Source organism: Lepidochelys kempii, chromosome 1 (genome assembly GCF_965140265.1).
Source record: "Lepidochelys kempii isolate rLepKem1 chromosome 1, rLepKem1.hap2, whole genome shotgun sequence".
Taxonomy (NCBI): domain Eukaryota; kingdom Metazoa; phylum Chordata; order Testudines; family Cheloniidae; genus Lepidochelys; species Lepidochelys kempii.
The window spans coordinates 250,109,583-250,136,721 of NC_133256.1; the positions used below are offsets into that span (position 1 = coordinate 250,109,583).

At 38.1% G+C, this 27,139-nt stretch overlaps 1 protein-coding gene and 1 long non-coding RNA gene across 2 annotated transcripts in view; one reads left to right on the plus strand and one right to left on the minus strand.

Annotated features, from left to right (window-relative positions):
• The window catches only part of LOC140902904 (uncharacterized), an 86,879-nt gene that overhangs the window by 33,633 nt on the left and 26,107 nt on the right, over positions 1-27,139 (plus strand). Inside the window, exon 2 of the long non-coding RNA XR_012156136.1 lies at positions 20,731-20,813. This is a non-coding gene — a long non-coding RNA (uncharacterized lncRNA). The remainder of the gene's footprint in view (positions 1-20,730; positions 20,814-27,139) is intronic.
• The window catches only part of IGF1 (insulin like growth factor 1), a 77,236-nt gene continuing 62,394 nt past the window's right edge, over positions 12,298-27,139 (minus strand). Inside the window, exon 4 of the mRNA XM_073323488.1 lies at positions 12,298-12,375. Coding sequence (XP_073179589.1) covers positions 12,316-12,375 — 60 coding nt within the window. The 3' untranslated portion in view covers positions 12,298-12,315. The remainder of the gene's footprint in view (positions 12,376-27,139) is intronic.

Genomic DNA, 27,139 nt, shown 5'->3' on the forward strand with positions numbered 1-27,139 from the left:
AGTGTTTAGTGATCCCACTTCTTTTTGTTCTTATTTATATGGCTATCGAACCTTTTACTGTTGGTTTTAATTCCCTTTGCAAGGTCCAACTCTACTTGACTTTTAGCCTGTCTCACTTTGTCCCTACATGTTCTGACCTCAATAAGGTAGCTTTCCTTGTTGATCCCTGCCATCTTCCACTCCTTGTAGGCTTTCTGCTTTTTCTTAATCACCTCTCTGAGATACTTGCTCATCCAGCTTGGTCTACAACTCCTGCCTATGAATTTTTCCCCCTTTCTTGGGATGCAGGCTTCTGATAGCTTCTGCAGCTTTGACTTGAAGTAATCCTGGGCCTCCTCTGCCTTTAGATCCACAAGTTCTTCAGTCCAATCCACTTCCCTAACTAATTTCCTTAATTTTTGAAAGTCAGCCCTTTTGAAATCAAAAACCCAGTCACAGATTTATTTTTGTTTATCCTTCTGTTCAGTTTGAACTGAATTAGCTCATGATCACTCAAACCAAGATTGTCCCCTACAACCATTTCTTCTATGAGGTCCTCACTACTCACCAAAACCAAATCTAAAATGGCATCCCCTCTTCTTGGTTCAGCAACTACTTGATGAAGGAATCCATCAGCTATTGCAGCTAGGAAAATCTGAGCCCTATTATTATTACTAGCACTCATCCTCCAGTCTATACCTGGGAAGTTAAAGTCTCCCATGATCATGCAATTTCCATTAGTATTTACTTCATTAAAAACATTAAAGAGGGCTCTATCCACATCCAAATTAGATCCCGGTGGTCTATAGCACACCCCAAGTACTATCACAGGGGAGACTTCAGTAGTTTTCTTCCCCAATGTGATTTTTGCCCAGAAGGACTCTGTCTTCTCCATTCCATCGCTTCTTATTTCTTTACATTCTACCTCATCCTTGATATACAGTGCTACTCCACCACCTTTACCTTTATTTCTGTCTTTCCTAAACAGCACATACCCTTCAATATCTGTAGTCCAGTCATGACTACTGTTCCACCATGTTTCTGTTATCCCTATAATATCTGTTTCACTTCTTGCACCAGTAGCTCTAATTCCTCCATTTTGTTACCTAGGCTCCTCGCATTGGTGTACAAACATCTTAATTTTTGCTGCCTGGCCTCGCTCACATTCTTTACCTGATTAGGCACAGACATTCTACAGCCAGTATGACCTATTAGACTGGTCACTGCCCTTCCTCCTTATGTCCATTCTCCTACCCATGGCTGTATCCTTTCTTACTTTGTTTTCTTCCCTCTCAATGCTAAAATCCAGTGTGGAGATTACCTGGACATCTCCCAACCATCTCCCCCAAATTCCTAGTTTAAAGCTCTCTTAATCAGTTGTGCCAGCCTCCATCCTAGAAGTCTATTTCCTTCCCTACTCAGATGAAGTCCATCCCGAGAGAACTGTCCTCTGTCCATGAATGCCTCCCAGTGGCCATACATCCCAAAGCCCTCCTTATAGCACCACTGCCTGAGCCATCTGTTGATAGTCATAATCTTGTCACACCTTTGTTGCCCTTCTCTAGGAACAGGCAGAATCCCACTGAAGATCACCTGAGCCTTGATTTCCTTCAGCGTCTTCCCCAGCCTGGCATAGTCTCCCTTGATACATTCCAGTGAGAATCTACCGGTATCATTTGTTCCCATATGAAGGACAATCAGTGGATTCTTTCCCTCCCCCTTTAGGATCCTTTGCAACCTCAAGTCCACATCCCGTATCTTAGCACCTGGAAGACAGCACACCCTTCTATTCAGTCATTGGTTTCCCTTCTGATTCAATGTCACCTTCCCACAAGTCTCTGACCAGATCTAGGGGGCCTCTGAGCTTCCTTCCATACACAAAGTTGAATGGGGCAAACCCTGCTGATTCTTGGGGTACTTCTCTGTAAACAAATGATAGGTAATGCAGGAACATATCCCAGTCCCTTGCCTCCTGGTCTATATACATTGCTAGCATGAATTTCAGTGTCCCATTAAATCTTCAACTGAATCATTTGCTTCTGGTGATATGGGTCAGACATGAATTGTTTTACCCCACACCTTTTCCACAATTCAGAGAATATGTGGGACATGGAATCTGATAAATCAGATAATCTCTTTTGGGAAACTCACCTTATTAAATATAGAAAGGAGAGCAGTTGTCACTGTTTCTGTTTCTATATGAGCTAGGGCCACTGCCTCTGGGTATCTTGTGGCGAAGTCAACCACCACCACCATGTGTTTTTTTTTCCCCATTTTTGGATGGCTTAGGGAATGGACTAATAATGCCCATGGCAACATCCTGGAATGCTTCTCCAATTACAGATAATGGTTGCAATGGGGCTTTACAGAGATTTAGTCTTTCTGTTTTTGGGAAAAGTCACAGGACTTATAGAATTCCTGGACTTATAGGTTTATTCCAGACCAGTAAAAATTTTTCTGTTGCCTTTTAAATATCCTCTGTATTCCTAGATGTCCAGCGAATGGATAGTCATGGGCTAAAGTAACACTGACCAGCACTTTTTAGGCACTAGGCATTGTTTGTGGCATTATCTGAGACCCTTGATCTTACCCACTGGGGCTTCCCTATATATCCTACTATCTTTCATAAAATGCCTCCCCCATTATCCTCCATATGGACATTGTTATAAAGTGTTTTCCTAATGCTTTCTAGGAAAGGGTCTGTGTCCTTATCTTTAATAAAGGCTGATTGCCTCTGACTGGTTTTAGAGCTGCTTTGGTAAGAAGAGCTGATGCCCTTTCCCCAGGAATGTGTTCCCACCCTACAATGCAGGCAAGGTGTCCTTCCCTTTGAGGCTTTTGTTTGATACCCATTCTGGCCTCCTCATGCAAAACAGCAGCCCGACCAGCCACCTGCAGTGCATCAGGAGATTGTTTCCCGTATGACAGCTCTGATTTTGTCTGGGAATGCATTCATTTATTCCTCCTGCTTGATTACCTCATCCTATCTAACCTCCCTCAACACCCATGGACTTGAGTTTGAGTCAAGAAAGCTCATCATCTTATACCAGAAGAGAGAGGAAAGGAAAAAGCCCCTTTAAAAAGGAGACTAGAAACTCAGGTCTGCATCAAGAAATGTAGGGACGGTCACTTGGCATGCATTCTCTCTGAAATGTTAGATCCCTGGTACGCTGGGAAACTGTTCAAAGGTAATGGGTAACTTCCTGCTTAGAGGCTATCCCTCAGTTTTTGGATGGTCTTTAGTTCAAATCCCTTCTTTTTGAAAGGGTTTCTCCTTTTTTCCTCTCTCAAACTATGGTGACTCATAGTTATTCAGATTGGGGAAATTCAAGGTTGGATGTCTGAAAGTTCACAAACAGGCTAATCTAGCCCTAACAACTGGGAATGAGTGGGTTGTGTTTAATAAAGGTGAAGCTGGAGATGATGAGGATTTTCGCATGGAAGGCAGTGACACAAAATGTTGGTCTCTACAAAAGCAGGTTTTGGAAGAATGTGAAATGAAGAAGTGTCATTAATGCACGAGAAATGTGTAGTGGAAATATAGATTGTTATGGAGGTTGCAATCCAAAGTTGATTCAATAAAATCCAAATGCAAAACGGGTAAACCCCCCAATGTTTCTGTAAGAAGTGGATTATAAGACAAATGAAGGGCATTAAAAATGCAAAGAGATGGAGGAAAATTGGGAGAACAGTACAAATATGCAGTACAAAGTAAAAACTTAGTAGCTAAAGCTAGGAAGGGCAATAAGAAATGACAAGTGGCAAATTGAAGAAAATATCCCAAATAAAAATAAGGGACCAACTTCAGTTATTGTGTAAGTGGATGCAACTCCACTGAAGTCAATGAATTTGGTCCAAGAGATTTTTCAAATAAGTACACAATAAATAAAGGATAGAAGAATGTTTGGCCTGCTTACAACTGAGAACAGAGAACCTATGCTAAGGGTAAGGAAACAGCAGAGTACTAAACTAGATTCTATTCCCTAAATATAAAAAAATCTACTGGTCAAGATTTTAAAAAGTGATTCTAGTGATTGTTGGGTGCATCAGTTTTTGGGTATCCAACTTCAGACACTTAAAGGGGCCTGATTTTTAAAGGGTAGGTCCTCAGCACCTTCTGAAAACCGTGCTCCTTTAATTGTGACTGGTTGGGCTCCCAAAGTCAGAGTCACTTTTGAAAATTTCAGTCCACTCTTCATAAAGAAAATCAAGAGTTGTTTTTGGGGAACAGCAGGACAGAGGTTTAATATTGACCATCTATATTCCTAAAAAGACAGTGTGCATTTTATTAAAAAAAACTTCAGTACACATCAGATGAAGAGGGTGGAAATTTAAGTGATGGATTCATTTCCCAAAACAATCCAATCTCTTTTTTTCAGTGAGCTAAGGGAGTCTGTCTCTCTCCATCCTCTCCCCTGGGTCCAGTCAGTATTTGTCTTTTCTGTACTCTCTGGTTCTCTGAAGAAGAGCTTTATGGATCTAGAAAGCATGTCTCTTTCACCAACAGAAGTTGGTCCAATAAAAGATATTACTTCACCCATCTTGTGATTCTCTCTAGGCACTCCTATTCTTCTCAAAGATATAGTCTCCTAGGAAAAATCCTCCCCTGTGAGGAGGACCGGCACAAGACCTGTGCTCCACTTTAGTTCCACTTAAAACTGCAAAATAGGGACTTCAGTGGCGCAGACGTCCTTGTGCAGACTGTCTACATGGATGTGACTTTCGCTGTATCTTGTTTCACTTATTGAGATGCATTGTTCATAGAAGATAAATCACTGTTGCTGGGGGGAAAGAGTACCATAAAACCATCCTCACTCTTCTATGTTATATTCATTCAGAATGTATTTACAAGATGTATAATAAAAGACACTATATGAAAGGATGCAATAGGAATCTAAAATTATAAGGGCTTAAACAGAAATGAATTTAGTAATTTGTGACTGAGGCTATTCTTTCATCAACTATTGTACTACAAAAAATAAACACAAGAAAATATACAGGTGAATAAAGTTTCTCCTGACAGATAAAACTGTCCAACTTCTCACATAATATTTGATTTTAAAGTATTTTTAACATTGTGCCCTTCTGCTTTCTGAGCCTCCTCCTTTCCTATTGTCCTCTTTCTCTCTTACATAAGTGCTTTCTGAATAAGTATCTCCTCAAGGAGCAATTGATTGTGAATTGACTTTCTACTCAGCTGTGTCCCAAAACCCATTTTGAGGTTAGGGCAATGACTGAATTAAGATTGCTTTCCCTTACACCAGTATCTAGACCTGGGTCATCAAGAAAAACTTTTTAATCAAAACTGCTATAGATGATTCAATGACCTGCATCCCAGATATTGGGCTCTTTAAGAAAGGAGTTTGCCACTATACCTGTGATCTAACTGAGCTATTAGTAACTTTGTAGTGTTTTGTAAATCTTTTGTCTGTGTTGTTTTTTTTTTACTGTGTTAACGTGGCTTGACATACAATACATATACTGACAATTGTTCATATAAGATCTGAAACATATTGCAAAATATTTAATGCATTAACCTTACACATGTAGTTATCTTAGTTTCTCAGTTCAAATTATGAACAAAATTGTGGTTCAGATCACAAAACCCACACAATTGGTCGTGTCTCTGGCATCTGCATAATGTGCTCAGAGTTACAGGATGAGTGTGTGTTTATTATCCCTGGATCAACATTTTTGAAACAACAGTTTCAATACATTTCCTAAGTATTATGTTAACATGTAATGTTTAAAATTGTTTTTGTTCTATGAAAATTTGTATAGAAATGTAAGTTGGTGTAAAGGAACGATACTACATTAGGGTCAGCATAGGTAAGTACCCACAAACTTCTGGATGACTGCAAAATAAGTCCATCTGCCAGTAACCATGAAGATAATCTCCCTACATCAAACCATATCTCAGCACTAAAACCTAATTTTCTACAGTGTTGGTGGATGTTCCTGTATATAGTTTAGATCAGAGTCTAAACTAGTTTTTTTTCCAGAAAAATCATATATCATTATTGTGTGTGTATATATAATATATATATAATGTGGGTGAGAGAGAGAGGAAGGTTGTTCAATACACAGTTATTAACCATTATCCTTTATTAGACCTCACAGAGGTGTAAACTATACATACAAATACATTAGAAAGATACCCTCTTACAGTAATGCTTCACATTTTGGACCTGATACCAAGAGGGTTGCAAATATTTCAGTACATTCTACAAACCAAAGGGTGCATTAGCCTTTATGTATACAGAATGACAGAGCCCTTTACTGAAATCAAAGTGGATAAAAGTGAAAATCAGTCAGCTAGCTTTTTCAACCTTTGGACCTACCATAATGCATATAAAAGCCTTTAGAAGCATGGATACACTATTATTTATGGAACAATGTTTACTGATTTAGACAGTTTGTAGAGAGAGGGGAAGAAAATGGCTAAAATGGCATTACATGAACTGCAAATTAGCAAGAATCCTTGATTAGCTTTTATATTTGTACATATTAAAAGCTCCTTTCCTTGGACTTGATGTTTGTTACTAGAAAGCCTGTCAGTGCTAAATGGGGAGAATAGTGCAACAAATGACATTGTTGAGGTATTTGGGGGGGTTCTGCAACACGATGTTACATACACAGTATGAAATATTACTTGTCATCAAGTAGTGACATCACATTGTGTGTAAGCACAGGATAATAAAAAAGAATGAATCCAGTTAGAGGTTTAGTAGGAAGTTTACGGGGTTGAAAGTGAACATATAACACTCATCACTGTTGGGTTATAATGATTTGTATTGTTAAAACTAGCATTATTCAGTAGTGATAATCAGAAATTCAAGTGTCCACATTCATGCCTGCATCATGTAAACCCAGGCTTATTCAGGAAATCAATTAAAGTCTAACAATGAATAAAGACAGATCAGTTAATATTTATCTATGGAAAAAGTGGCATCACAATCATTCTTGGATCTTTTGCTGCACTCCCATATATTTCAATTGTACAAGTTCTTCATAAATCAAAGTATACATTGTTTTCATTCACTGAGCGATATTAGGTAGCTTGCATATTTCTATTTTACGCAAACTCCTCACTTAGTGGAAATAATGCTCAATTAAAACATAATTCATCTAGAATACTTATATCTATGTTAATCTGAAGGATTAATTTATTACAGTAAAGTACCAAATCATTAAGGATAAAATTCACCCCTGTGTACTTAGCCAGCATGAGGTTTACAGTGCCACTTAAATCCACAAAAAAGTTCATAAGTGATGTGTGGGCCCCTATATTGGGCCTTTGCACAAGGTGGAATTATATCCTGTAATAGCAAAGTGTGATTAATAAATTAAAGGTAATGGAACACTTATTTACATCTGAAAACTCATCAGTATAATATCCCATTATCAAATATAAATTTGATGCAACAAATCAGCTCTAATTATAGTTTTCTGGATACAATTTTTCTTTAATTCAAGAGTATATTAAACATTACATTCATTTTAAAGTGTTACCAAGATAGAAATTCTTTCAATTCTGCATTTGTTTTGTTCTGATTGCGGGGCAGGAGGGTAATAAGATTGTATTATTGAATTAGAATAAAAGACACTGAGTTTTATTGTATTTTATCAACTATTCTTAACCAAAGCAAAGTGTGAAATCACATGACTCTCTGTCTTAACTGGATTGTTACTGTGTATTTGTTAGAAAGAGCTTTCAATCAAATGCTATGTAGAGGTTTTACATAGATGCAGATTTTTACAAGTATGTTTAGTGTATGCTTCAGGGAAAGAGTGGGTAGCAGCGGAAATATCATATTAGTGATTATCATGAAATGTATGAGCCAAATTGGTAAACAAAATCAGATTAAAGAATAGACATAGATTAGAATTGGTTTTAAAAAAAAAAGTCCTTTCCACTTTTTCAGTATTTGTCTGTGTGACTGGAAGGTCTGAAGTCTTAGAGAACTATTAAGTCCATTTATAAAGCTTATTTAGTTGACATAGGCATAATTCAGATGACAATAAATGACCAAGATCCAAACTCTCCCCAGTTTATAACACCCTTTGTTCCTATGTCAAAAAGGAGACCTTAACAATTTTTGTAAAAAAGGTATGTAATGAAGGATGAAATGAAAGAAAACACTTAGGCCAATATTTTTCAAATTGGGTGCCTAAAGTTAGGGTCTTAAATCCATACTTAGGCACCAAAATAGGTTTTCCTGATTTTTTTTCAATAGAGTCTGTAAATTCACAACATTTTTGAAAATCTGGCCATCTATTTAGAGGCCTAAATATGGATGTTGGATCTATCTTTAGCCACTGATATTTTAAAATCTTGTCCTGAAGTTGGAAGAAACATGGAAGAAATTCATGAGAAAATGTGAAAGAAGCAGAGAAGAAAAATTTAATATGTTATAGGTCAAATTTCACTGCAGATTTTTTAAAAAAGCACAATATACACCCTTTATGCAACCAGTATGAGACTTCCTAATGTAATGTAAGCATTAGGGAGGTCCTTGTTTTTGTCTCTGTCAGACTGATATCTATACTGTACTATATGTAATCAAGTTTCAGATATTATAATTTCCTTCATGTAAAAATCAAACAAAAGATGTGTATATATCGGGTATTGTGTTGGACATTGATCATCCTGTAAAATATTACAATGCTGTGACAAGCAAAACGTGTAGTGTAGGATTAAAATGAACAAAAAATTGCATTTATGATTTTTTCTCTTTCAAGACAGAACTTTGATCCATTTGCTTTACTTTATGCTATTTCCACAGGTAAAATGGATAATTTGTGAAGAGTCTTGCCAAGGCAGATTTAGACTTTTTGTCAATTTGTGAAAAAAATCCTTTAAAAAAACAAAACAGTGATGCAAAGGCATTTTAGCTAGATTTGCCATTTGAAAAAATAACAATGGAAAAGTCTGTTTGAGTGAAACTTTGGCATCTTTAAGATTTGTTTGAATTGAAGAAGTGTTCCTAAAAGAGTAACCAGCTGTATAGGTTGAGTCCCAAATAAATTATCACAATTCCTTTTCAGTCTAAAAATAACTTTAAAATAATTTTAAATAGATGGATTATAACTTCATCAGAACATAAGTATTCTAGCCTATAGGTTCAAAGAATCTCTATTTGGGTTTAACTTACTAACTCTCATTCAAAAAATAATAAAACAATGAACTGTCATTTTTTTGCACATTAAGTTGTCCATAGTGACCGTATAAAGTTAAAAAAAAATTCACAGACTATTAGCCATATCTTTCAACTCTTTCTCACAACTCAGAATTGCTTAGTATTAGAAGATAACCTGTTTTTCATTGGCAATGCTTTTTCTTCATTTCCCAGCATGATCAGAGACATACTTTGCATTACTTTCTGTACAAGCAAAAACCTTATTGTATGGCTTGAGGATAATAGTGAAGGATGGAGGGCTAGGCAGGAGAAATAGGGAGTTCCAGATTAATCATTCCCCTGAATTAGAACCTGGACTATATTGTGTCACTGACTATAAGCAGAACCCACCACTGATTTCAATGATATGGGACCTTCCATTGACTTCAGTGGGCTTTGAATCAGACTCATGGTCTCATGACTTTAAATGCTTTCCTTCATCTGTAATACCCACTTGGAATAAAATGTTGATAATTGTATTGTGCTTGAAAGCCCTTACCCTGGCCCAATCCCTATAATTTAGCAGATTTCTTCATGACTTTTTTGTGATTAAAAAATTGAAAAGTTATGGCTAGACATTTCTATTTCAATAAGCTTATCTATATAATTGTCATTTTCATACTTTAAAAAAATATTTATATGCTTTCTTTTATATTTTAGTCAAGTACTTTCTTAAACAAAACAATAGCACCACTTCGGCATTGTTGGCCAAATCGGTAAAAGGTAACTCAAATTGCTACATGTTCTTTTCTGAACTTGAGTTGTAATGCATTTGCTTGTTGAAACCGAGGGTCATTGAGCCATTGTACTTGGCATACCAGAGGCTTCATGCATGCATTCATACATGCCAACCATCAACAGAAAGGGCAATCTGAACATGGCTACTGCTTATGGATAAAATTCACTCCTGCCTAAGGCCCATACAAGGCCTATGGACCACAAGCCTTACAGACACACCTAGGCTGCATGTTCTCTTGGGCAGGGACCATCTTTTTTATTACATTTGTGAGCTAGTACCGTACAATATGACTCTGTTCTCTGATTGTGGTTCCTATTTATGCCATAATGTAAATAATAATAATAATAAGCCTTGTTCAGGCCCTCCTCACAGGTGTGAATTTCACTCTATATGTACAATTTTCCAGCTGTGCAGAGAATTTATTTGTGCTATCCTTTCAAAACGGTTAATGGTTAGTGCTAATTATGATTGAATGTGGGCTCAAATCTTGCAACCATTGAAGTAAATAGCAAAAAACATATTGATTTCAATATGTAAAAGATTGAGCTCTTTTTGCACTGCTTGTTAGTCAACAGTCAGGTTTAACTCTCTCTTTTCTTTTAAACTTCAGTGAAAGTCTATATAGTAATTAAGTCTTATTTTTGTATCAAATTTTAGAAGGTCAGGATATTTCCTGAAATTTAGTAATTTAAATTTAACACTTTAAAATTTACTAAGGGGTGGAGAGCGCAAAGCTGTCCAGATGCAGGGAGTAGAGCTATGTTGCACATCTTGAAGGGGTGTAGCGTTGTGTGTGCTCCTCCCCATAGTAGGTCATTCTGGTGCTCCCTCTGCAACAGTGTTGGTTTCACAATACCCTTTGTTTCAGAGCTGTTTTAGCCTTGAATCAGAGAGTCACATATGAAGGTTCTGTGAAATGGCAGCGATTAGAAACATACAATCTTATTCCTCCATCAGCAGGGTATCTGGGTGTATAAACGGTACAAAGTTACAGTCTAAAGAACTGCTCTGTCCACTTCTCCTTGCAGATTGTTTTTTCTGTTGTTTGTAACTGATGATCAGGTTAGCTTTTCTGATTTACAAAGGGATGCTGCAGTGTAATTAACACTCGATTTAGTCACATAGGGATGTGGGAAGAAATAAGAGTATGATTAACCCCCGTTATAAGAGCAGAATACTAATGTTTCTTAAGGATTTAGGGCCTGATCCTACCTATTGAAGACTGTTGAAGTTTTTCTATTTACTTCAGTGGGCCTGTGTGTATATGTCTGTGTTCAGAATTACTGTAACTGTATTCGTGTGTTACTATAAATACTAGAATCCAAATCTCAAAAACGAAACTACTAGAACTTCACATCGTTATTTTCTTTTGAAGGTGAGAAACAATTTTGAAATAAGAATCTAAAGCACTGAGTCTTTTAAAAAAATATACTTGTGTTTTTTTGACCTACTTTCTTTTATTTCATCTTTGGCTTAGTTTTCTATCTTTACTTTTACCTTTTACAGTTTTGGCCAGACCCTTTCATATAACAGATTACAAAATAGCACCATTGTACTATAAAAGAGAATTTTACATACTGTTTGATATATGTGTATTATTGATATGCTAAATTTTACATATTGCATTATATGGTGGAAAAAAAGTTATTTATACCATTGCAAAACAATTTGTTACCTGAAACAATCAATGATGGTCTAATAGCCTACATATGCTTTAACTGCTTCTAACAATCATTTGCCTCACAAGTTGCAACTATTTGCATGTTAGCAAGATGTGGAAAAATAAAGCTTTGTCTTAAATGTATTTAACCCATATGCTGTCAAAATGCCACAGATGGAATAAATGGATGTCTAAAAGTTGTGTTACTTTACTGCTGCTGCTACTGGGAATATCAGACTGTGCAAATATGAAAGGGGTAGACAAACAAAGTTATCAGACACTGTAAAACAAACAGCCTGTTCTTGTATAGAAGTGCAAAAAAAAAAAAAAAAAGACCAAACAAAACAAACCCCCAACTCTACGCCAAGGCTGATGAATGACTCCAGCGGCCAGGGTTCATAGGTTAATTTAGTGCAATTGGATCCATCAAAGGCCCATAAATTTGCAGGCTTTTGAGGGGCACAGGATTTTAAGAGTTTTCATGCAGGACATTTATAACAGGTTAATACTCAAGCAGCATTGTACCAACCTCAGAACATTTTTAGCACTGGGTTGGTTTATAACATTCTGCTCTCTAAAGACTTGATGTTGGAATGTTTACTTGCATTGTTTATTGGGAGAATGCCCACTGGTTGAGATTTCATCAAGCTCATTAAACTATAGTTTTTAAGTCTTCCAATGTTTAACAAATAATTTATTTACAGTGAAGTGTCCTGCAGATGGCACATTCATTCTTCATTCTTGTGGATGGCATTTTCTTACATTCTGTAGTTCCTGTTTCCTGTGTTCCCTCTACTTGTATTCTTCAAATGCACTTCCTGAAAGTTTAAAAAAATATATTTTAATGAGTTTTTAATCTGAGATATGGTTATATGAATAACTTGGGTGGGTGGAATTAGGATTAGGAATCATTAACTCCTCCATTCATATCCCTGGTTCTGACAGTGATGCTGTCTGCGGCCTTGGGCAAGTCAATCATGCAAAATCTACCTTGTAGATGTTTGTGGCAATTAATGAAGGTTTGTAAAACAACTGGAAGATGTAACTCCCTAGAGCCTGTGCAGTAGTGCATACTCAAAGGCTGATGGTTTCCAGACATGTTTTCTGTCCACCAATACAGATATGAAGATGCAGATATCCTAAGTGCGGGTGGTATTAAAGTTCTAACACCAAAACATACAGCACTGGGTCCTGCAGTCCCTTTGCACCCAGAACTCCCAGTGCTCCTGGCATCACCAGAAAGAAAATTACATCCAGTTATTTATCTGATTTGATCTGTAATCCTGCTCCAATACTCCTGTACCTTTCAACAGTCTCACCAGATAAAAGTTAGCAATCAAGGGATACTCCAATGATTAGTTCAATGAAATACCTACTCCCCTTTACCAGATATTACTTCTTAATGTCACTAATAAATAGTTGCCTCATATACCTTGAACACATGGGTAGATACATTTAAATATGATCTGGATCCACTATAACTTCAGGTCTCATTTGCAGCTTCCTTGTGGAGCCTGATCTATAGATTATAGATTGATTATATTGATTACTTAAGGATGACCATTTAACACTGAGGGTTGATAGGTTCTTGTCCCAAGATCAGGCCCAGTATTATTCAAATTATTATATAGTTGGGAACCCCAATGTACACAGCTGCAACACTCACACTATAGGAACTCCTCTATATTTACAAATAGTTTATTAATACATTCAGCACAGTCACAAACACCCCAACTCAGTAAGGTACATAGCAATGCTACAGAATGTATATCTGCACATCCATATACTCACACCATCCCTTGTAGAACAACCTGAAATGTTAGCCATCATCTTTCTCATCACCATCACCTTCTTCATCATCATCAGTGGCTATCATTCTGGCAACTCCCAAAGATTACGTCTCTTTCTCCTACTGTCCATAGGCTGGGATGCCCCTTTTATAATATGTTGTACTGATGCCACTATGTCTGATGTTTGTTTAGTAGGGATTTCCCCCCTTTTTCTTATTTGTATATTCTCACTATACTAATGATGCAGTTTTCTTCTCCTATCGGGTGGTGTTATCAGTTATCTCAACTTCTTATAATATACATCAATTCATTACCATGGCCCTCTTGTGGTTCGGTATCTGCTGATGTAGCTCATGTACCTGTTATGTATGTCAAGTCATTGTTATGACGTTCTTTTGATTGGACTCATGTTTCTGTGGTTGGAAATTCCTCTTAAACATTCTATTTTCAGCTCCCCAATACTTGAGGTTTTCCGTTGGGCTGTATATCTGTTCAAAGTTTATCTGTTCAAAGTTCAATGGCCTCAGGCCTTATGATAACTTGCAGAAGCTAATGTTTTTCAGGATACAGGCCTGTAGGTTCCTTGCATTACTGCTGAATATAATAAAAGAAGAATATAATGCAAAACAGTGAATATAATAAAAGTAAGCTGGCCCAATGTACTATACTTGATTTTGCCTCTCCCAGGCTTGGCAAAATAACTTTCCCTACCTGTCTCTAATTTTTCCCAAATGACTTCTCCTCACATACACTCACCCCAGATGAACCCTTTGGTTTTCACTGATTCATGTTGCATTTATGCTGCTGGCCCCATATCTTAAAGATTCCAAGGATCCTACCCTAATCCACCCTGATGACAACAACAAATGGGGAAAGGATAAATTATTTGTATCTTCAGCCTTACAACTTCTGCTATGGCAATGGCTTAAAATACCAGCATGATCATTGTTGCTCCAGGATATGTTCCGCCTCTAAGAAGAATTTACTAAGAGATGGGGAAGGGACAAGTTATTTCACACAATAATTTTTTCCTTAAGTCAAGTATTCCAAAAATTTTCCAAGTATATTATCTATAAACTAGAAAGTAGCACAAATGACTGTTCTTGATCTACAGCCGTATTGCATGGTAGAGGAAATGGCTTCCAGAAACTATTAGACTGATAATGAACCATGCAGTTTCCTAATGAGCAGATATATCTTCTCCACTGTTGTTGTACTTTGAATTTATGATAGCTTAGTCATCAAAGCAAAACATAGATTCTGATGGGCCGGGGTAAAATCATGTTTCAGTACTGAGATATGGCCAAATGAGACATTGCTTATTATCCTGTCATAGCACATGGAATTAGGTTTGAATCTGAGAAACGGTGGAGTTGCTCCTCTGTTCTGGTCATGGCCTCAGCATTTTCATCCCTGCTGCTAGACAGAGGAGGCACTGGTGGCGGTGGCAGCCGCAGTGCATGCCAAAAAAAAAAAAGGACTCTGCCCCAAGTAGCCCATTTCCTACTAACATGAACAGCTGAGACCATTCAAAACTAACTGGAATGTCTGGTTAGTGTTTGGATCATCTCCCAAGGTCTCACATCTGGCCTCTTCATGCAGACAATGACAGCAATAGAGTAAAAGTATGCGGGGAGCTTGGTCTAGCTCGCATCTGCTGGTTCACACATGTTGGTTTTAATTCGATCATGCAGGGTTTTCTCAACAGCGCATGACCTATCCCAATCACGTTATGCGGAGTCATGCAATGTGTGCCCCCACTTTAACTGATCTCCAAAAGCCTAAGTTGCTCTGTCCCAAATTCAGCTAAAAAGCCCCCTTGCATTTCTGCATCTCGCTGAATAGATAACAAACAGATGGAATCTAATTCACCGTATTCTTGATGAGAAATCGGTAATCATTAAATACAACATTATATAAAATAAACTGGGGCTGATCATCCAGCCAGAGTGCCATTCTTTATCATTTTTTTATGGATCTTGGAACACTCTGATGTATAAGAATGAAATTCTTAAACTGAACAAATAATACAACAAATTATCCCCAAAACATCCAAAAATGAACAAAGTGAAGAAAAATAAAGACCCTAGTATAGTCCTGATCCAAAGTGCTTTGAAAGTCAACGGGAGCCTTTCCAATGATTTTAATAGGCTTTGAATGAGGCACTTGGTCACTTATGCTGACATTAAAATCCGGAAACATATATTTTTTTAAATGGCTTTTTTCTTTTTCAACTATTTGAGAATCTGTTAGCAATTATTAAATACAGAAAGCATTAGCTATGGTCTTGTTCAGATGCTGGGTTCTGGGATAGACCTCTCCTTAGTTGCCATAACAGACAGAGATAAGGACTACAGGCAATTTTTAACCGACAAAGCGAAGTAGCCATGCTTTTGCAAAATGCCAAATGCCTGGTTTACCTGCACAGAACCAGCAGAGAGTGCACATTGGCGCCAAGCCTTCCTTTACACCTGTACAACTCTAATTAAGACAATCAGGCTGCGGAGGCATGAGAACAGAAATTGAGCTTATCTTCTTCAGCTCTGACTTCTTTCACAGAAAGACCAGCCAACCTTTGGAAAATGACTATCTCCATGATCTGAAGGGTCATTTAACTGAAACTGGCAAAGAGGATTAGGAAGCATGCAGTGGTTTTCTTAAGCTTTCACGGTGGACATTCAAACCTAACATTGGCATAAAAAGACCTCTCTGCTTTACTGGTAATAATAATAAAAAGTCCAATGTTTGTAGTTTACAGCCACTATATCTTAGTTACGAACCCTCTGGAGTCTATTTTGAAAAGCTTTTTAGCTTTGTGGGCAATGTGGTCAGCGACAAAATAACTAGACTGAAAAGTCTTAAAGAAAACAGCCCAAATTCTGTTCTCTGTTACACCTACTGCTTCCCATTGACTTCAGTGGTGTGGCATGAGTCCAAGAGGCGGTAGGATTCATGTCATTGTGCATATTTTGGCCTATGAATATATATATATATATGAATTGTTAATTGCCAATCACCAGAGATGCTGCTAATCATTCAGAAATAAGAACTAAATCAGTCTCCACTTTTCCTCTTCTAATGATGTTTTCTTAATATAAAAATATTAACTTCCACAATTTTTTGTTGTCGAAAAGTCTACTTAGGGCCAAAAGTATAGATACAATCTTTCTGAGATGACCAAATATCTGAATTTGTTAAAGATCAGCTATGCTACTTGTACCTGGATGTTACTATATGGGGGGTAGGGAAAATAAGGCCCTACAATAAAAGAAAGGGGGAATTAGATCATGAGTTGTCCCCTTCTCTGGCCCTTTTGCTAGAGGGTGAGCGGATGGTCTGGTAGTGAGTCTTTGTCTTCCCCTCTAGCCCTGATGTCTTTCAGAGAGATAAGGTTGGCCTGTTAACTCCAGAATTTGCACAGTACATGGGGTCTAAAACAAGATTTTATTTTCTTGTCCTTAAGGTTGGCTGTGACATCCTTACAAGAGTGGCCAATCATGCATTCCCAGAATACTGGACATTCCAGGAACAGTGTGGGCCTTCCCCTGCCAGTATGGCCTTGAATGCATGGTGCATATAAGGTCATGCCACACAGAGAACACCCTTGTGGAGAGTACTCTACCCCCACCAGTGTGACCTTGCATGCTGGCTGGGGCAGAACAGTGCACTTTTCAAAATGGCGTTCCCCCCTCCCCCAATCCCTGATACCAGACAAAACTGCATCCGGTTTTGTCTCAGTACTGGACAGGCGACAAACCATTTAAAAACAGGACTGTCCATATTAAAAACCAGATGAATCGCCTGCCTAATCCTTACATGTACAATGGTGATGGTGCCTTTTAATCTTAAGTCAACAGGTCTTTTTGTGCCCACTGTGGTAACCACAGCACTTTGATGTAGGAAAAGCCATAGCCTTCCCTATATCTTTGATTTATGTACAGGCTGTTGTGGTAATCTCTCTACCTCTTTGCCTGGACTGAAATTAATTTCCTTTGAGAGTGCTGGCCTGTAATTTTTCCAAATAACTGTCAAAACCCAAAACTCAATTTAGAGATAAATTGACTAAGTTTTTGTTGGCAGAAGAGAAAAAAAAATCAGAAAAATAAAAATGTACGTGCTTAACACAGGATGTACAGCCCACTATATCTAGAACTATAAACTTAAATTCCATAGGAAAGCTGAGGAAAGCAACAATGTTACCTCATGGCCTAAATAATGGAGAGCTGCTCCCACAGTTTTATACTGCAATCTTAGATATTTTATACATGTTCTCCGAAAATCAGATTTCTACCTGAAAACCAGTTTAGTAATTGGTGTAATTCAGAGTTTGGTATGAAGGTGTTACAAAGTATAGTGTACTTTGTACTTAAAACATCGCTTTGCTAATTGTAAAAATATAGTGATGTCTTTTTTTCTTGGTATTAGGCACATTAGCATATGATTAGGTTATGTCCTCTGTAGTAATTTGTTTGCTTCTTTACATGGATAACTACATTCACCTTAGCTGGGATTTAGGTATAAAAACTTTTCATCACACAAAGACTTTCAATTTTAGACAACGTCTTATCGTTTAATGATTCTGGCTAGATAAATAAACACTTTTTTTTAAAACAGACTTCAGTTAACTGGCCTATTGTATTGCTAAGAAATCTAGGTAATATCTTCCTGCAGAGTATTCCAATAACATACAAATGAACAAGCACTTTTAGCTACTTTGGATAAGCATAGTTGAGTAAAATAATGAAATCCAAATAAATTTAGGTACGATTAAAATTAGACAGCTATGTCACAATACATACTCAGTGTTTAGGGATATTAGTACCTAAAACTCCATTGGACCATACAGATTGAATCAGAGGTCTATCTCATTAACAATAAACTGTGACCATATGTGGGACTGCCCTTAAACTCAGTGAATGTTCGAAGACTTGGGTTGAAATTCAGTCCTGGACAGAGTGCCAACACAAAGGCTGTTCGTAACCTTTAAGTTCTATTTTGAGGAGTTAAGTGGGATATAAGTGGTGCATAAGTTGTGTGCTGACCCTCTGCATAGGGGTGAAATTCATCCTTAATGAATTTGTATATATTTGGTGAAACCATGGCCCCACAGATGTCAATGGCAAAATTCCTATTTACTGCAATGGAGCCGGGATTTTACGCATGAAATTACTGCAAATCCTAAACATATAAAGTATGTTTTGAAAATATTTTTTCAATCTTCCCAGAATGCAACATAATAAAACTTTAGTTTTGAAATATTAAATAGACTGTATGTGCTGCAAAAATATAATGATATGTATTCAAAGACTAAAAATTCATTTAAAACTAGTATCTTAAAAACATAGAGTAATACTGATTTTTAAAAAATGGATTAAACATGTTAGTTTAAAATGCATAGTCTAGAAATGGGCGGATACTGAAACATCCATCAAATCTCTAACCTGTCAAAAGAGGACACCATTAAGTCCATAGGATTTTTAGTATAATTACATCTGCTTTAAATACAACTGTTTTAAAAGTAGATTCTGTGTAATTTATTGAATTTAGAGGGTTTTAAGACCCAGCTTGACAAAGCCTTGGCTGGGATGATTTAGTTTGTGTTCGTCCTGTTTTGAGCTGGGGATTGGACTAGATGACCTCCTGAGGTCTCTTCCAACCCTAATATTCTATGAGACTATGAATTCCAATGTATATTTGAGCATATAACTTTTCTTATGAAATTGCAGTATTCTTTTCCCAAAGGTACTTGGGAGCTCACGATTTATATCTTGAAATAATTTATTGAGCAATAGTATGTCATCAAATTGTCCTATGTGTATTTTACATTGCAGTTGCAGCCAGTTGGATCAAATTCTGCTCACAGTTACATTGGTGTAAATCTGGTTTAGCTCCACTGGCATTTTTGTAATTCACTCGCAACTTCGGAATTTTTCATGTGTGGCTTGGAAAACTTTGCAATAAAACATACACCGTTTAACAGTTTAACTGTCATCTAAGGAATCAATGCAGTTGTCTGTGGAACCTAATCTGTTATAGCAAGGGGAAAAATTGCTGCTGTCTGGTACTGGTAAAAACATATGTAGTACTGATAATTGTTTCTTGCTAATTTACATGCAACCAAATAAGGTAGAATAGAGGAAAATTACTGGTGAATATTATTATTCTGCATTGATTATTTCAAGTTAAGATAGCTGTAAATGTGTGATTTTATGTTTGCAGTCTTATATGTGCTTTATTTAGAATAAATATTTAGTTGATCACCACAACATAAAGGCCCCAGGAAAAGATGTGGGTTTGAGTGTTACTGAAATTAAACTCAGCATATGTTGAAAAAAATTAATAACACCTAACTTGCTTGAGAGAGGTTGGAAAATGGTTTTTGACATGGGACATTTTACAGCACTGATTTTACAGATTAGCCTGTGTCGCTTCCCGCAGCTCCCGTTGGCCGGGAATGGGGAACCATTGCCACTGGGAGCTGTGGGCGGCTGTGCCTGTGGACAGTCAATGTAAACAAACTCTCCTGCAGCCCACCAGCGGATTACCCTGATGGGCCATGTGCGGGCCGCAGGTTGCCCACCACTGGATTAGCTTGTTCAATGAAAAGCTGGAGTTGGTGAGGATTTTTTGGTTGGCCCTGACCCTGCACACACTTACACACATGCTTAACTTTACACATTGAAATAGTCCAATTAAATTCTATGTTTCAAGTGAAATGTTTGCAGGATTGGGATTGTCATGGCTGGGTCATGGTCAGCCAGACCTAGTAGTCGGAGCCAGAGTCTGCAGTCACAGGACAGGAGCCAAGAGTCAACTGGGTGGGGACACTGGAAGATCAGAACCACGAATTGGGGACCAGTCAGGACAAGTCAGGATATTGGGGCCTGGAGGTTAGGAACTGCAAGTCAGATGCCTGGAGTCAAGCCAGGTTGGAATGCCAGTAGACTAAGGGAAGGAAAAGTAGGTAGTAGGTAGCAGGAAGCACAAGGCACACAGTCCAGAGCAGGATGGAGGCCAGTTGTTCATACAGCTTCCTGTTCCTGCTGCTGGCTTAAATAGGGCCAGCGAGCCAATCAGGTTCTTTGGGACTCTGCCAGTTGGACCTCATGGATGGAGCCGGCTTCATTGGTCTCAGGTAAGTTATTGCCAGCAGGCTGCTAGGTGGAGGGATGGAGTGTGGCTGCTCCCATGAACCTTGTGGGCCCAGGTTGGAGACCTATAGGTCATGACAAGGCTCTTGTTTTGTAATAATACTAGAGTGACCTACAAAAGGCAAAGTATTAAATTCCAGTAACTTCACCAATATCTTCACAAGTCACTTTAAAAAAAGGCAATTACATCACCTAAAACCATTTCACTTTTTTTATTGCATTTCTCTTTCAGGCTCAGGCCAGCTTCCACTATGCTGAGATCAGAGTGATCGGCGCACCCTACAGGAGAATGGAGACAGCTTGTAGATGGTAAATGTAAGTTATTTATTTATTTTATGGGAAGGCGTAATGATCTATACTCTTATGGTCACCACTTTTACAAGACTATGATAAATTTTGTACACCGTATGCCTTATTGAGGTATAGTTTGAAAATTGTAATCTGTTGAACATTATTGTCCTGGTAAAATATATGATCAACATTGTATGTAATGTTATAAATTTCTACAGTATAATGTTGCTGTAACATGTTCCAGAGTTAGACAGGCAGGCTGAAACCAGTTTTTCCGAGACAAAAACACACTAGCACCCCAGACAGGTGTTAGAGGGCCATCACCTATTTAAATGGCCATCCTCCAGCTGGGGGAAAGGAGAGATGTAAACAAGAAATTTACATTTAATCACATGGACAATTCAAACCTCACGTCTGCAACGGACTGTGTGTCACCATGACTCAACAGGGAAGTTTCTAGCATTAGCAATTGAGTTATAAAGGGGGAGGAAAACATCTGACTACACCTTTCCTCCTCTCATCTCTCTGTTCATGACATCATCAATGCTCAAAGAACTGAGCTAAAGGGGGAGTGGTCCCAGGCTGGAAGGAGACCCAGCCTGTGAATTTTACAGTAGTGTATGATGAGACAAAACCTTTGCTTTTAAGGCCACTTAGTTTGTTAAGTTAGATTATTAGCTTGTGTGTTACTCTTTAATTTTCTTTTGTAACCAATCCTGACTTTTATGCATCAATGTTTAAAATCTCTCTTTCTGTAGTTAATAAAATTATCTTATTGTTTTATTTTAACCAGTGTGTTTGGATTAGCGTGTATGGAAGGCTCCATTTGGGATAACAAGGCTGGTGCACATATCATTTTCCTTTCATGAAATGACAGACTTTCTATGGGCTTACATTGTTCAGAGGTGTGCTGGACAGTACAAGATGCACATTTCTGGGGGAACAAGGCTGGGACTAAGAATTTTCGGGTGTTACTCTGTAGTTTAATTCATTAGTGACTGGTCAGAGACTCATGTATTTATCTGGGAGTGAATTTGCATGCTGGAGGCTGTGTGAACAGGCCAGTACTGGATATTCTGACTGCAAAGCAATGTAACAGGCACCTCAGGCTAGACAATTAAGAGGACACAGCTGTTTCATGGTCCAGATTGTATCCTGAGGAATGTCACAGAAGGCTGATGATTTTCTTTCACAGATCACTTTCAATGGAAGAATACTTTTCAGCACAAGACTGTGTAAATGGTACCTAACTTTCAGCCCAGATTTGAGTAGTTTCTGACTAGTCAAAATACTTCGGTCTAGCCACAATGGTTATCTCAGGCTATGACTCTAGAACAAGCTATTGGCTTTTTCAACTATGACTATTTAAACTCTTGGTGCTGGCTGGACTGAAAATTCCATTATAGAATTAGCGCATTTTTAAATTAGAAGTGCAACAGTGTTCTCACCTTCAGCAAAGCCTGTGAATTTTGCCAGTTGAGCTTGGAAGTAAAAATTTTTGATATGTCGCTAGAAACAATTGTAGTTTTGTATTGGAGAAAACCATTTTTCATGATTTAAAAAAAAAAAAAAAAGCATTTCCTGTCCACAAATAGTCCTTTCTGCCCAGAGGAAAAACAACAACCTCCAGTTGGCTGCCCTTGTATGCTGGGACCCCCAAAAAAAATTAGTATCTTGGGACCGGGGACAGCCTTATCTTTCTTGTTAAGTAGGGCATTAAGGCCCAGATCCTTAAAGGTATTTCTGAGCTTAACTCCCACTGAAATGAATGGGAGTTAGGTGCCTAAATACTCTTGAGGCTCTGAATCTAACTCCCTGGTTAGCGAGTGAGTATAGGGGTTCCTTTGGCATCCTTTCAGGTGGCTGCCTGCGAACAGGTTACTTCCCAAGGTTTCCACACTGAGGACCGATAGAAGCTATGTGTCATTGTAGTTTGCAATCTCCCCTAACTACCCATATCCTGAAATCTTGCTGGAAGGATACCATATAAGACTGCACTTGCTCAATATGAAGTTTATTGTTGGCCTGCAGCCCCACCAGTTCACCTTTCTGCACCGATCACTTTATCAGATTATTTCCCCCCAATGCTAGCAATTGTGCATGTTTGGCGTAGTAGTTGGCTATGCTGGGAGAGGGCCATTTAGCAGAGCAGTGAAAGGGGGTGATGAGAGGTTGGCATTCTTAGGAGGGCAGACTTACAGTTGCAGTGTGTGGTCAGTAGTGTGCAGTAGTTGTAACAATATTTTTTAAAAGAGATACCCATCATTGATGAAAAGTAGGACTGCTAAAGAAAAATATGAGCCAAAACCCAAATTCAAAGTCTTCCTGTCAGAAATTTATGAAAAGAAACCAAATAAAAACTACATAGAAAATTCAAAGGGAATAAAAACTAACCACGTGTGAAATTTCACTTTCATTGGCCATCAAGTTTTAGAGCAAAACAAAAAATTATGCTCCATTTTACAACTCACTTCTAACTGTAGAAGTGTCTCCATAACAGGAACTCCCTATATCACATAGGTATTGTGAGGCTTAAATTTGTTGACACTGTAGCTGTGAAGTGCTTTGAGAGCTCAGGGAGAAAAGCATTGCAGAAGTGCAAATTATTGATTTAGTTCTGGGACCTGCAGGCCTATGAGATGTGGCTCTCACATAGTTTTTCCTCCAGAGAAGAAGGAGCACACATGTGAAACTTCTGTTTCTGAGAAGCAAATATTTATTTTCAGAAGATTCCCCAAGCTCAAAATCTGCATTAACCTCTCATAATGGGAAATCAAATTGAGACTTATTCTATTTCTGTGTTATAAAACTCAAATTGCCTTTTGCTGTACTATGGTAGTCTCCTGAATTTGATTTCTGTTGTTCCTCATGCTACATCTTTTTATGCAAAACCTGTATGTAAAGTATCAGCCTGTTACCTTCTATCTGATGAACATACTGGGTCAAATTCCTCCTGAAGTCAATGGGGCTGAATGGGTGTAATTGGGTGTAAAATTTATCTCATTGACTTATTAATAGTTTTTACTGTAACAGAAAAACTCAAACTTCTCAGAAGACACTCATCAAATCATAGGAAGCCATGACTGAAATATAGCTTATTCATAAATAAATATGCTATTCCAATCTTACTTATATTTGTGAATTGGCTCATCACATTAGGGTCACTGAAATAACACAGTGAATGTTTAAAAGATTTTCCAATGACCTTATCAGCAGGCTATTATAGGGGTTCTAAAGACCTCCAGAACACCTGCTTTCATGGGCAAGAATAATCACTGTTATATTTGTATTGGCTTAGAGTCATGTTATGATGATGATGATGACCTACTTCTAGTAACTTAATTTCATTCTGTGGAGCTCTATTACAGAAGGATTGAAACATTTAGGCATAGTCCAGAATTGCCAGACTTTGCTCAGACATGCAGGGATAGAGAAGTTGATCCCTTCCTCAGAAAGAAAAGTAGTCTCCTTCCCAAAAGTGCTTATGCTGGCTTTGATTTTCAATGACGTTCAGATATTTTACTGGACTTCAGAGTCTCATTACTCCCCTAACCTCAGTACTTGTTGCTTAATAGTACACTCCTATGTTGGCCAGCATGTTGGCACCAGCTACATAAGAAATCTTCAACAGTGTCTTTATGGTAGGTGGGTAAACATGGGGTCAAATCCTCAAATTCCTACTCAGTTTTTGTTTAGGCAAGTCCCTCTTTGACTTCAATGGGAGATATGCTTGAATAAGGATTGTCAGCCCCAAGGTCCCATTTTTTCAAGCTATTCTGCACAGGAGGATCTTGGTACCCACACAGAGGCCCACTGAAGAGAGTGGGGCTCTGTACAGACACAGGATCTGCTTGCAAGATTAGGGCATAAGCAAGAACTTCAGGATCTGACCCAGAGGGCCTGCTTCAAAGCCCACTGAAGTCATTGGAAAAACTCCCATTGGCTTCAGTGGGCTTTGGAGCAGGCTTGTGTTTAGGAACTATGCAATGGATATTCTAAAGCAGACAAAAAAATTGTGCACAACCCCAATTTTTTTTCCCATTTAACATAATTAATTTCATACATTAAAATGAGAGTGCCAGATCTACTCCATGGGTTAGCCATCAGCTAAATATATTCATAATATGGCATGCATTAGAGGAAAAGACCTGAACCTTATTAGTCTATTAACCTTGCCTTCCCCAATGGACACTTCCAAAGTTGATTGCAAAAGCTGTGAAATTTATTAAATTTGAAAATGTACCTATTACAAAAATTGATTGCTTGCCATGTTTTCTGTTGTTTCATCTGTATGCTACATAAAATGTGAAGGTCTGTGAGCTTGTATTTATTAATTTTTTATTTCAAAGTGAATTTATGTTCATGAAAAGTCCTGTATTGACAGCCCTAGAGACTGAAGTCCCGGAAGCTGCATGAGCTTTGAAATATCCTACATCTCTATTTATTTTGGCATTCTGGCTTTGCATTTGTAAGAGCTTGAATTCATGCTCCAATTAAATTTTCCCTAGGTACCATAGTTTTGGAAAAGCTATTCCATGCAAGGAACAATAAAAACACATATTACATTAATTTAAGTGGTTCATAAATATGGTGTTTCTCAAACACTAACTCCATCACCTATAAAAGCCATTATATAGTATAACTGTCCTTTTTATTGAAATAAATTTAAAACTTGCTTTTCAGTTATAACATCTAGATGCACATTATTTCTACAAGTTCCTGAGTTAGTTAATTCATCCTCCTTTACAAAGTCTGCAGTATATTAATTGCATTTTGAACTCTCTTGCCTATGCGCTGTAGGAGAATCCACTGTTAAAATATTCTCTCATGCTTATTTTCATTTCATGGCAGCGGTTAACATAGATGAATAGAGGATTCAGGGAGGAAGAAGCTCACCAATTTTGGTGGCTGTCATCAGGCAGAGGAAAGTTTGTCTCATCAAACTTTATATAAAGCATTCTTCTAAAAATGTTCCATTTGTCTTTGTTTTGCTTTCTTTTTGCATTTCCCCTCTTTCCCTCTACTTTATCCCTTCATCTGCCGTAGATCTGAGTTTATCATTCCTTCCATCTCTTTCACCTCAGTCTGATTTTCCCCATGGTTAATACTTAGCAAACATTTCAGTTCATTTTTCTCTGATTGTTCTTCTTTCACCTCCCTTTTCTCATCTTTTTTCTGACCTCCTCTTTTCAACTCTCTTCCCCTCCCAGTTTCCCCTTATTTATTTTCTCTTTCTTGAGCTGATTTTTTTTCTCTCCCCTTTTTTGAACTCCAACTTTTTCTGTTGTTCTTGTGATTCCCTTTCTCTTGGTTTCCTTGAGTTCTCTCTCAGCCTCCTTCTTCTGTTCTCTTTCCATCTTTCCATGTATTCTCTCTCTTCCTCTCAGGTCCCTTAATCAATCCCTCCTCTCTTCTTTTTCTCCCAGAGTGTGCTCTCTTTCTTCTTCTCTTGTCCCCATTCCCCCTTGCTTATCTCCCACTCTCTTCTGGATTTCCTTACCCCAAGCTTCATTCTCCCTCTCCTTTTGCCTCCCATCGTCCTCTTTCCCCCCTCCTGGTTCTCTCAATAATCCCTCCCCTTCTCTCACTCTTTTCTTCTTCCAGTATCCTCTTCCAAGCTCTCCCTCCCTTAGGATCATACTTTATGTTTTGCGAGGATGTGAGGACCTTTCTGCTAATCCTTCTTCCCTTTGTGAGGAGAAGTGTGTTCCAATGTGATGAGGGCAGCCCCATCTTTTGTTTGTGTGGAGAGGAGAGATGTCTAGAGGGTGACTGATTGTTCTTGTGGCCCTCAGGAGGAGGTGTGTCATGGGGAACCAGTAGGGAGCTGCTGGGAATCTTCTCTCCCTTCAGCCATGGTGCAACTATTTTTTCCCCGTCTCCTGAGGTCATCAAAAGGGTGTGGAGCACAAAGAGGAGTTGCCATGGTTCTTCTCTTCTTTTTTTCCCAAGGTCATGAGCATTGAAATGCTGGGACATACAGAAACCACATAGGTTGCTGCTCTATGGTTGATCTCTGCCTGGAGAAGACTCTACTCCTCATACATTCATAGTGGGAGGTACATCTCTGTGGTTGACTCTCAGCAAGTATTACAGAGCCATTTTTTCAGAGGGCTGACAAAGCCTTGGGGAAGAGGTGGGAGAGGGCTCACGTTCTCTCAAAAAAGAGCAGGATGTTGCATTTCTGACAAGACATTCAGACCTTAGAATTTGCTTTTAGGACTATATAAATTCTACTTTGCTCTTCTGTAACTTTCACTGAAAATGCTTTATCAGCTTGACATTTTGCAAAATATAAATCTCAATATGCTGAGACAACCATTAATTTTTATTTAATTTGATTTAATTTA